This window comes from Acomys minous (assembly GCF_964271855.1).
Source record: "Acomys minous genome assembly, chromosome: 11".
NCBI lineage: Eukaryota > Metazoa > Chordata > Mammalia > Rodentia > Muridae > Acomys > Acomys minous.
Window position 1 is genome coordinate 96,415,294 of NC_140492.1, and position 12,132 is coordinate 96,427,425.

At 44.8% G+C, this 12,132-nt stretch overlaps 1 protein-coding gene across 5 annotated transcripts in view; it reads left to right on the forward strand.

The window, feature by feature from the left end:
* LOC311609455 (baculoviral IAP repeat-containing protein 1b-like) overlaps positions 1-12,132 on the forward strand; it is a 107,215-nt gene that overhangs the window by 60,418 nt on the left and 34,665 nt on the right. For 4 of the 5 annotated variants that reach the window (XR_014783393.1, XM_084802571.1, XM_084802570.1 and 1 more), the window contains exons 4-8: positions 1,100-1,265; positions 2,368-2,449; positions 3,191-3,242; positions 9,300-9,419; positions 10,288-10,387. Coding sequence is in view for 4 of the 5 variants with exons in the window: in XM_084802571.1 (XP_084658697.1) it covers positions 1,100-1,265; positions 2,368-2,449; positions 3,191-3,242; positions 9,300-9,419; positions 10,288-10,387 (520 nt within the window). In the remaining variant the exon portion in view is untranslated. The remainder of the gene's footprint in view (positions 1-1,099; positions 1,266-2,367; positions 2,450-3,190; positions 3,243-9,299; positions 9,420-10,287; positions 10,388-12,132) is intronic. The other variant, XM_084802573.1, reaches the window with a different exon arrangement.

Consider the following 12,132-nt stretch of genomic DNA (forward strand, 5'->3'; position numbering starts at 1 on the left):
TTGTGTGGGGGTGTGGGTTGAGATTTTCACAGTGAGTGCAGGCTCCGATGTAGTCTAGAAAAGAACATGAGATCCCCTGGCGCAGTGTTTACAAGTGACTGAGAACTGTGTGTGGTGGGTGCTGGGAGCCTCAATCAAGTCCAAGCAAGATCCCTCTTAAGTTCGATTCATCTCTGGAGCCTCTGTGTTCCTTGTTTTTCTTCCTCCTCCTTTTTCTAGTACTACTACTTGTTAATCATTCCTTATTTGTTAATTGAGTCATACTAGATAGAGCTAGTCCACTAAACATTAACTTTGAAAACTGTACTTCCACTTAAATTACATTTAGTGTAGGATTATTAACTTGTCAAGTATTCATAAAATAAAAAGGTCTTCTGTAAATGTGGACATGTTTCTGTATATGTGGACCTAGAAAAGTTTTAACTGGAGGTTGAGGGCATCGCTCTTTACTTGAGGCCTACTTTAGCATGTGAAAGGCCTTTGGTTTAGTCCCAGAACTGGAAAACAAAACTAAAAAGTCTCCAGAAACAGTAGCTGCATTCCTAAGGTCCTGAAATGGCTCATGAGGCAGCCTGATGCCACTTTCCTCTAGCTTCACAGACATTACTATTCCTAGATGTCCTTGATTCGTCTGATTTCTCTAGTTTTGGGAAGGGTTTGTCTTTACCTGTTTAACTCCCATCCATGCGGCAAACTGTCTTGGAGAACAGTACACTATGAAGTGCCTCAGGCACACACAGGTGTCAGGACAGATGGGAATGAGGAATGTAGCAGCATCTGTGGTGTGTGGAGTGCACTCGTATGCTAAACACGACTGAGCACTTATCCTAATTCACCCGGTTTGCCCTTCCTCCACATTTCCTAGTTCACCGAGGTTCAAAGAATTAGAGAACACTGCCTTTATAGCCATCGAAATGCCATGGCGGTCTGTGGGAAGCCGGCATGTTGAGGGCTGAGTATATGGAGGATGGCCGTGGTGGGGGACGGAGGTCCAGAGCTCAGAAGGGGGTCAATTAGGGCAGTGGGGCTGTGGCCAGGGATTCAGCCAGGGAGGCTGTGGAAGAGCAGGCATGCTGGAGTCTGTCTTGTCCTGGTTCAGTGGGATCAGCTCCAGGACACACCCGGTGCCATTGCTGGCCAGTCACACACTTGCCTGCATCTATAGGAGAAAGGGACACCGTACAGTGTTTCTCCTGCAGTGGATGCTTGGGAAACTGGGAAGAAGGAGACGATCCCTGGAAGGAGCACGCCAAGTGGTTCCCCAAGTAAGTGGATAATGGTTGAGTCTTACATTTTCATCTTTAATTTTAATTTTTGTTGTTTGTTCTTTTTTTGCAAAATGGAACTAGAGACAAAGGGGCAACCTTGTTGCAGTACAACATGAGATCTGGCTTTTTCGCTTTTATGTTATTTTCGGTTGTAAAAGGATAGGCAGTCAAGTCTTATATCATTATATGTGTTAGGTGGTATTCAAATGCCCTTCTCCCTTCATCTTTTATGAGTTTTTACATTGACTCTATGTGTGTGTGTGTGTGTGTGTGTTCCATCTCTTTGATTCTGTTGTATATGTGTTTTGACAAAGGAGCAGCAGGGTACGGTAGCATACGCCTAGAGTGCAGGCTCCTGTTGAGGCTGAGGTGGGAGAATTGCTTGACAGTTTGGCATCACCACTGCCACACAAGGAGAGATTGTCTTGGAATAACAATTGAAATAATATGAAGGTTTGTCCTACTTGGCTTTCTGTAGCTGTGATAAACACATGGCCAACAGCAACCTGAGGAGGAAAGGGGTTATTTGGTTACGTGTCCAGATTACAGTCCACCATGGAGTGCCGTCAGGACAGGAACAGAAGCAGGAGCAGACAGATTCCATGTAGGGTTGCTGCTTATTGCCTCGTTCCCAGGATCGTGTCCAGCTACCTCTCCTATGCATGCCAGGACACCTGCTCAGGAGGGCACTGCCCACAGTAGACGGGGCCCTCGCACATCAGTCATTATTCAAGAGATGCCCCACAGACTTGCCTACAAGCTAATCTCATTGAGGTACTTTCTCAACTGAGCCTTTTCTTCTCAGATGACTCTAGCTTAGATCGAGTTGACAAAAACAAAACAGAACAAAAAAACAAACAAAAAAACTAACCAGCAAGAGATTTGATTTTTAAATAATGACATATTTATCATTAATATGATTTAAAAATTTCTAACAGCACAGTGCTAATGCTCATGAGTAAGACTTAAGGGAAAAGTGATTGTTTTATTGCAATATTAAATTCAACAATTTGATGGGGTTTTAGCAAGTAGTTGTTGTGATATAGACAATCTTCATCACAATATTAAGGGTAAGTTTTAACCATATTTTTAATTATAGTTGTGAATTTCTTCAAAGTAAGAAATCGTCAGAGGAAATTGCCCAGTATATTCAAAGCTACGAGGGATTTGCTCATGTAACGGTAATTTACAACACTAACTCTACCCAAAAGTGTATGCTCATTACCTAATTCGATGTGAATTGTAGGGTGAGAGTTTGTTACCCCAGTCCTTCATTCCCAGCCTAGATTCTTTGACTTGCTTCCGCCGCCTCCTTCATCTTCCCTCTGACTGAGGCCACTGCCCTAGATTCCTTCTGCTGCCTCATCCCGATGATGGCTGCCTCAGTCTTCTGCCCTAGTACCTAGAGGAGGCAGGGCATCTGCAGGCTCCTGCAGTGGTTACTTAGGCTCTTAAACCAGTAAGGACTTCCTGGTGGCAAGCAGTGGGAAACTGAGGCCAGAGCAGACTGCATTGGCTGACTAACTCAGAAGCACATGTGCAGACAGCGTGGGCTCAGAGACAGCCTGCAGTTTTCTCACAGGGAGAGCTGCTCAGTAGGAGAGGCCCTCTAAGGTGAGCTCCCTTCCTGTGAGTCCCTCATCAGTCCCTCGAGAGTCACATGTGTGTGTAACCATGTTCTGTCCTTGAGCTGGAGGTGTGGTGAGAGTGACCCTGAGAATGTTTCCATTTCAATAATGTTTGGCACTGCACAAAAATTGCCAAGATCAATAGAAACCAAACCAAAGTTGAAGGGCTGCTTTGCCCACATTTGCTACTCTAATGAAACTTTGCTTCAGAGGGGAAAGCCCTTCAGTTGCAGCTCACAGATAGACGTGTATCGCATAAGTCATCAGTCAGTCACTTGAATTTCTTTTCCTCAGGGAGAACATTTTGTGAATTCCTGGGTCAGAAGAGAATTACCTATGACATCAGGTAAAGCCTCAGGCACATTCCTAAGACTTTGTTTCTTCCTTTTGTTTTGCTCATGCCCTCTCTCTCTCTCTCTCTCTCTCTCTCTCTCTCTCTCTCTGTCTGTCTCTCTGTCTCTCTATCTCTCTGTCTCTTTCTCTCTCTGTGTCTCTCTCTCTTTCTCGTGTGTGTGTGTGTGTGTGTGTGTGTGTGTGTATGTGTGTGTGTGTGTGTATGTGCCACATGTATACATGTGCTTTTGGAAGACAGACAAAGGCATCAGATCCCTTGGAGGTGGAGTAACAGGCTTTTGTGAACTGCCTGTTGTTGGTGCCGGGAGTTGGACTCATGTCCTATGGAAGAGCCATCATCTCTCCAGTCCTCATCAACTTCTTTAGAAGTTATTTTCATAAGTGATTTCCCTATTATGGAATGAGTCTGGTTTGGTTTGGTTTCTACTTTATGGGCAGGAGTGATGGCTTAGTGGTTAATGTACTTGCAGCTCTGGCAAAGGACTCAGGTTAGGGTCACAGCACCCTCTGGTAGCTGACAACCCTGCAGGCGATTTCCTTCACCAGGGCCCTTCCCTGGCCAAGCATCAAAGCATCATTGCTGACAGGGCATCCCAGAGAGTAGATCAGAAGTTAGGAGAGGAGGGTGTGATCGGATAAGCAAGTGAAGGGAGGGAGCCAGGAAGACAGCCAGCCGAATCTGGCAGCTCTGAGTAGCAGTCAGGTGTATCTTTATTTAGACAGGTTTCACAGAACAAAGACAGACCAATGATTATCCAAGTTGTACAGATTATGTGTTTGAGTTTTCATTACATGTCCAGGTTACAAGTTCAGTTACTATTAGAAAATAAAACAGAACAGATTTTATTCTTTTTCTTAGCCCTATATCTTACAATTTAAAGAATCTAAAGAACATCTCCTCCAAACGAAACACATTTACTATATGACAGCCTGCTTTTAGGCTGCCAGTGTTTCTGCCAGTGTTTGCAGTTTGAAAGCACTCCAGATAAACAGAAAATATCTGAACCTGTCATTTTATGAATAGCAAATACTAATTCCAAACTCCTTTTACCATGTGTTTCATCATCTCTGCCACAAAGTAGGAAGTTTATTTTAGTCAATCTTCTTATTTCTGAGTTTGATTCTTCCAGGGGTGTACTCTGTATAACCCCTCATCTTTAAGCTACATTTTTCAGAGAGCTCTAAACCTATAGTAAAAAGAGATCCTGAAGCTATCTTTTACCTATTCTTCTGGCCAGTCAGAGTTTGTCAATTGTCTCTGGTTCCACTGCACCAATTCTACTGTTTGAGTTAGCTCAGGGACAGATGACCCAAGAAGATTCCTGGAGTAATGGCCTCATCTAGCTATGTGCTTATCTGTGCTTAATGATCTCCGGGGCATAAGGAAGACTTCCAAATAGGGCCAGATAAAGTTAATTTTAGGATTATCCTAAAAAGACTCACATAGTTTCTCAGGAAAAGACATAAAATAAATCACAGTGCAGGAAGTCTCCAATAATGCAATACTCAGAGACCATAATCCTTAAGTTAGAAATACAAGGACAGGAGGCTGGAGAGATGGCTCAGTGGTTAAGAACACCACCTGCTCCTCCAGAGATCCTGAGTTCAATTCCTAGCAACCACATGGTGGCTCACAACCATCTATAATGTGATCTGATGCCCTCTTCTGGCCTGCAGGCACACATACAGGCATAACACTGTGTGTAATAGATAAACCTTTTAAAAATAAAAGAAATAGAAGGACAGTGATTGGAGCAATGCACGCAGCTTTGCTGGAACTGTGCCAAGCTGCTGTGCTGACTTCATGACTCTTGCTGTTTCTAGTGGATATGGTGGTGCCAATTTCCAAATTATGGAATGATTTTGGTTTGTTTTTGTTTTTAGCTTATGCTCAGGAGAGATGACTCATGATTAACACACTTCTTGCTTTTACAAAGGACTTGAATTAAGTTTTCAGCACTCTGTGCCAACTGACAACTCTGCAAGTCCAGTTCTAGACGATCCAGTGCCCTCGTCTGACCTCCATGGCCCCTGCACACTTGTGGTGTAGTGAACGTGCAGACAAAACACCTACATCAAAAATAAGACTATGTGAATCTTTAAAAGAAAAAATTTCACAAATTTACACTCAAATATTTAATTATTATTGTTATTATGAGTATATGCAATATATAAAGGAGCAGAAACCAGAGGACAACTTGTAGGAGCTGGTTCTCTCTTTGTACCATGAGGAGTCCAGGAATTAATTAAAAGGTTGTCAGGTTGAGTGGCATCTGTACCACGGAGCCATCGAACTAGTTTAGTTTTTAGCTTAGGTGAGCAGAGCTAACTATGGTAGGGTTGGTACTGTAATAGATGCTTCCCTAAAACCAACTGCATTTTTGGATAAAATGATTAGGAATCATTTTTTTAGGGTCCCTCCTATCCTAGGCTGGCCTCAAACTCATATGAACCCTGAACTTTTGTTCTTCTGGCTGAGTGCTGAGACAGAGCTTCTCAGATGGTGGGGATGGAACCAAGGACTTCCTTGGGAGAGCATGCTACCAACTGAGCTATTCCCAGTCCCCAAAGCATTCTGAGATGGCTCAGTGCACCAAGGAGTGAAGGAATATTCACACTAGAATGAGGTGACAGGGCTGAGGATATTACTCACTTGCGTAGACCGGGCAAGGTCTTTGGTTCCATCCCAGCACACACAGGAAAACAAAACCTGTCTGTTGCCAATTTAACTCAGTTGCAGAGCATCTATAAAGCAAGTAGGACAGGCTCTGACTACAGTCCCACCAGAGGTCAGAGGCATGGGGACAAGAGACAGTAGACAGGATGAAAGCAATCATAATACACAAGACTTCTATGGTCAACTGAGTATGATTGTCCAGTCCCAGCAGAGCTCAGAGACATGGGGACAAGGGACCGTGGGCAGGATGAAAGCATAATACATAAGGATTCTTTGGTCAACTGAGTATGATTGCTCATCTCTGCAGTCCCTGCTCTTGGAAAGCAGAAGGAGGTGCTTATGGCCAGGTTGGGCTATGATATCAGATTAGAGGCCAGTATTGGCTATATGAAGTCAGTGCCAAGTATAGAGGTCTATGCCTGTAATCCCCCACTAAGAAAGCTGAGGCAGAAGTGTTACAAGTTTTAGGACAGCTTGGCTTCGGCTTCATAGCAAACCATTGTGCACCTCCAATGCCATGAAGGTGCAGGGATGTCTCAGATGTTGAGTACTTGTTGTTCTTGCAGAGGACTCAAGTTCAGTACAAAGTGTCTACATGGTAGTGACTTTCAACAACCTGTAACTCCCTCTCAAGGGGATCTGATATTCTCTATAGCCACCTGGGTCCCCAGGCACACATGTGGAATATTTACATACACGTCGACCAAACACTCACACATACATGTAATGAAAATTTTGAAGTCTTTAGAAACACAGAGATGTTATGGGATTGTGTATTTGGTTTAATCCCAGGTGTGGGATATGGGGTTGCTTCAGATTGTCCACAGCAGCTGACTATGATTTGCCTTATGCATCAGGGGTGTGATTTAGCCAAATGTAGATAGTTTTTGCAAATATATGACATTTGGAATTCTGAAGACTCTTGAGAGTATATAAATGCTAGAGCCCTGAGAGGGGCAGTGGCTGTTGCTTGTCCTCCTCCTCCTCTTCCTCCTCCTCTTCTTCCTCTTCTTCCTCCTCCTCCTCCTCCTCCTGCTGCTGCTGCTGCTGCTGCTTCAGGTTGCTGGTTGCTGTTGTTGGTTGCACTTTGTCAAGTGGTTGTAAACAAAGGGACAAGTAGAAAAAATGAATATCCTGTCAATGAATCTCAAACTTGCCCCAAGGGACTCAATGCCCCTAACTGGCAGGAAGTAGTGTAACAATAGTGATGCCTGCTTTCCTCACTAAACTTCTTTCTCTCCTACTTAGTGTTGGGGTCGGGAGAGTGGAATAAGAGTGGAGAAGGGACCAGGCATGGTGGTGCATGCCTGTAATAGCAGCACTCAGAAGGCAGAGACAGGTGGATCTGAGTTCGAGGCCAAGCCTGGTCTACCAAGTGAGTCCAGGACAACCAAGGACACACAGAGAAACCCTGTCTCAAAAAAGAAAAAGAAAAAAATTATAAATAAAAATAAAAAGAGTGAATAAGGGTAGTAGATAAAAGAACCAAAAAAAAAAAGTAGCCAAAAGTCTTGCTACACATATATACATACTTGAGTGCCTGCACACACACACACAGACAGACAGACAGACACATGCACACACACCAACACAGAGATGGAATCCTTCTCGATAAAACCAACACTTTCCAGTAACCTCCTAAAATAGCAAACACAAAGGGAAAAAGGGAAGCAGGCATTGTCTGTTCTCTAGGTCTTTGGAAGGCAAAGCTGTTCTTTGGCCACATATGCAGGAATCTACAGGAAAGGTGATATTATGGACATAGAGAATGCATTGCTCAAAAAAAGCATGCTCATGAGCGCTACCATAGCAAAACTAAAGGATTCTACATGCTGTACTCACGGGTAAAGAAGCAGGTTAAGGGCAGAATTCATGGGAAGAGTCATTGTGTGTGTGAACCTGTTAGGAAGTCCAAGGATCAGGGGTGGGGCAATGAGTGCAGAGTCCTTTCCTTGCACACACAGGCTTTGCTTTGACTCCAGAACCCATGTGACAAAAGCCAGATATCATTGTTGTGAGTGTGGAATCCAAGGCTGGGGAAGCAGAAACACATAGAATCCCGGATTCTACAACCTCGACATGGAAGTGAGACCCCCTCCCTCATAACAAGAGAGAAACAGTGAAGGCTGAGCTGTGACTCCACAGATGTGAGGAGTAGTGAAGGCTGTCCTGTGACTCCACACATGTGAGGAACAGTGAAGGCTGTCCTGTGACTCCACACATGTGAGGAGCAGTGAAGGCTGTCCTCTGACTCCACACATGTGAGGAGCAGTGAAGGCTGTCCTGTGACTCCACACATGTGAGAAACATGAAGGCTGTCCTGTGACTCCACACATGTGAGGAGCAGTGAAGGCTGTCCTGTGACTCCACACATGTGAGGAGCAGTGAAGGCTGTCCTGTGACTCCACACATGTGAGGAACAGTGAAGGCTGTCCTGTGACTCCATACATGTGAGGAGCAGTGAAGGCTGTTCTCTGACTCCACAGATGGGAGTCTTACATGCACACACACACCAGTACACACATGAACACACACAGAACCGTAAATCCTGAGACGGCTTCCTGACAAGGTGAAGGGAAAGATCAGATACAGAAGGAAACCAAAGAAAGTCTGAAGTGGCAGCCTGCTCCAGCCAGAGAACACACCATGAGCAGTAAGGAAAGAGCAGAGCCTTCTCCCTGTGCCCTCATGCCTTAGTAGAGGTCAAAGTAAAATAAAGGAAAGGTTTCTACACTCAAAAATCTTTTCCTTAATTAAAATATAGTATTCCCTATGCAAGAGAAATACTTAAAGCAAAAGGAAAGAAATCCTAATCCGAGGATTAAGTGTGAACACAGGCAAGCAGCGTTCACTGTGAGAGGCTTGTGAGACCAAGGCAAGTGCACTTCAGTCTTCAAGTCCTCACAGCGTGGAGAAGACATGGACCAGTGTCCAGAGGCTAGGATGAGGTGGGCAGTGTCATGGAGACCCCTCAGCAAGGTCATCTCAGACAGCAAGCCGTCTAAGTGACTGGGTTAAGGGAGCCTCAGGGGAGAGGACCTTTCTCAAATCTTGACACTGACTCTGGAAGCAGGAGTCTCCTCTGGATTTTATCATATCCTGACTCTAGATGATCAAGGCATAGTCTTAAGTTGCATTTTGACACATTGATCACAATGGAAATGAATGGAATGGATGGACCACCCAGTCCCGGCACTGTGCTCCAGCTGTTCTAGCCCAGCAGCTCTTGAGTCTTTTGTCCCTCCCTGCCTTCCTCACCACCCTCAGTCACTTTGACACAGGCGCAGATCATCAGGTCTTTCCACCACACTCACAGCTAACTTGAACTTGCTGATCACAGCCAGCTGCTCTCACCTACATCTTTTCCCCAAGCTTACTGCAATGACAGCGTGTTTGCCAATGAAGAACTGAGGACGGACACTTTTAAGGACTGGCCCCACGAATCCCCTGTGGCTGTTGCGGCTCTGGTCAGAGCAGGCCTTTTCTACACAGGTGAGTCAGGGTTTTCCCTTTGTTTTTATGTTTATGTGTGTGAGTGATTCCCTGCATGTAAGTAAGTGTGCCAGACAGATGCCTACATGGCACCCTCAAAGGCTGGACAGAGGGTTGGGTCCTGGAACTGGAGTTAAAGTTGGCTGTGTGCCATCACATGTGGGCTCCATCCAAACCGGACTCCTTGGCAAGAGCAGCCGGTGCTCTTCATGCTGAGATTCTCTTCAGCACCCGAGTCGGTGTCTGGTGTCTACCACATATTTAACCCTGCTCTTGCATCTTTCTTTAGTCTCCATCACTTGTCACAGAGCTCTTTGGGGCTCCACCAAGTCTTCAGTTTTCCATCGTTCCCTCAGTGCTCAGCCTCTGGACTCGCGGATGCTGCAGGCCCTTCATCCAGCAGACATATTCCACTGGCACAAATGACCTTCTTACCACATGGTCTTACCACTCTGTCTCCTCTCCTGCCCCCAGCTACAAGTATATTCTGTCTGATTGACTCAGTCAGCAATTCCTTGTTGGTTGCCTCTGAATGTCCAGGATGTCATTAGTGTCCAGAACAGACAGAAGTCTCTGCTCTCACGGAACTCCTGTTCCAGAGTCTGGTGGCAAATCTTTCAGGACGATGGGTTTGAGAGCGGTTTTATGAAGGCTCAGGGTGCATGAAACACTCAGTGACTATGCTGACCACCCCACTGAAGGACCAAGAGTCCTGTGTGAACTATTGTCTCCTGTGCGTGTCTTCTGTGGACTGCCACACAGTCCAACTGGAGATGCAAGTAGGATTTCACCAGTGAAATCTGGAGTCATCTTCCTGTGAGTTAACAGGTGTCTGTGCTGTTGAACTGACACTGTTTCCTTTTTCTAGGGAAAGAAGACATTGTCCGGTGTTTTTCCTGTGGAGGATGCATGTCAAAGTGGGAGGAAGGTGACGACCCATTAGCAGATCACACCAAGTTTTTTCCCAAGTAAGCAGAATGAAGTGTCTTGACTTTGAACTTCCTGCATCAGTTATCCCCTCACTGTGCGTGTTTTATCTGTGGGCAGTGTCTGTTCACTCCCACTGTGAAGACACTTCCTCCTGTTTTCCTCCTTTTCCTCCTGTGGTTCTTTCCCTGTCTAGCTTTTTTCTCAGCATTGTTAGATCTTAGTTTCAGTTGGGTCAGTATACAAAAGCTTAAAGACAGGGTCTCCCTATGTAGCTAGACTATCATAGAAATGTTATCTAGGCCAGACACGGCTTGAGCTCATGATCCCCCTGCCTCAGCCTCCCAAGAGCTGGCACTACAGAGGGGTATCACCATGTCTGTCAGTTACATGATTCTTTTGATTACAAACTAGCTTTCCTCTTCTCCTCCTTTTAGAATACTCTAGAATTCTCTATTTCCATTGTCAAAGATTTCCCCAGTGCTTCTCTTTTTCCCGTGGTGGGGGTGGGACCACTAGCGTGGACACGCTAGGCAGGCCCTGTCCCGTGTTGGGGGTGGAACCACTGACGTGGGCACGCTAGGCAGGCCCTTTCCCGTGTTGGGGGTGGGACCACTGGCGTGGGCACGCTAGGCAGGCCCTTTTCCATGTTGGGGGTGGGACCACTGATGTGGGCACGCTAGGCAGGCCCTGTCCCGTGTTGGGGGTGGGACCACTGGCGTGGGCACGCTAGGCAGGCCCTGTCCCGTGTTGGGGGTGGGACCACTGACGTGGGCACGCTAGGCAGGCCCTTTTCTATCGAGCTGCTCTCACCCCCTTCTCTGCCAGTCTTCAAGGTTATTTTTACTTCTCTTCAACACACAGAAATAACTGTTCAGTGGCAAAACAAAAGTTGTTGTTTTTACCTACTAATTAGAATTTTCAAAGATAAATATCAATATATGCAGGTTGAAAAGTGGGCATTTCTGGGCACAGTGGTCAGCACCTGGAATCCTAACTCTGAAGAACCTGAAGGAAGAAAAACATAGCTTTGGTTTACATTAAATATTTTAATATGAATTATGCTAAAGTTGATCTATTGAAAACTTAGCACTTATAACTAAGAAGTAAGAGTCCTTTGCTGTGGTATCCCTTGGGACTCATGAAATTTGCAGCTGGGTTGGTGTCTCTGCTGTCTGTGATCAGCTTCACCGGTGTGTCCTGTGTGCAGCCAATGCACACCTAATATACTCCAAATTGATTTGAGTCGAATTATTAAATGTTAAAATGTAAAGTGTTAAATAATTATCTGGTCTTGAAATTGAATGGGAATAATATCCCAAACCCTTAAAAATATTATTTTATAAAAATTTTATTAGTATACATTAATTATATACAATAATGACATTTGTGTGTGTACATTATGACCTTTATATTTATATTATATTATGTTATATTCTATATATATTTTATAGTGCATCACAGTCATGTCCACCACTATCCTGCCATTACCTTCTCTTATCTCCCTCTACCTCTCTTTAGTCCCATTCCTTCTAAAACCGCGTGTTTCATGCCAGCCTAGGGATACATAGCAAGACTTATCCTCACTTTAAATAAATAAATAGAATATCTCATTCTAATTTTGAACTTAGAAAATTAGCAGCATTGGTTCCTTTTCTAACTTAACTTGTAAAGTATTTGATTATATGTGCATGGGCGTGTTGTCTGCATGTGTATCTGTGCACTACTTGCCATGCCTGGTGCCCACAAGCTCAGAAAGAAGGCGTCACATCCCCTAGAAGTAGAG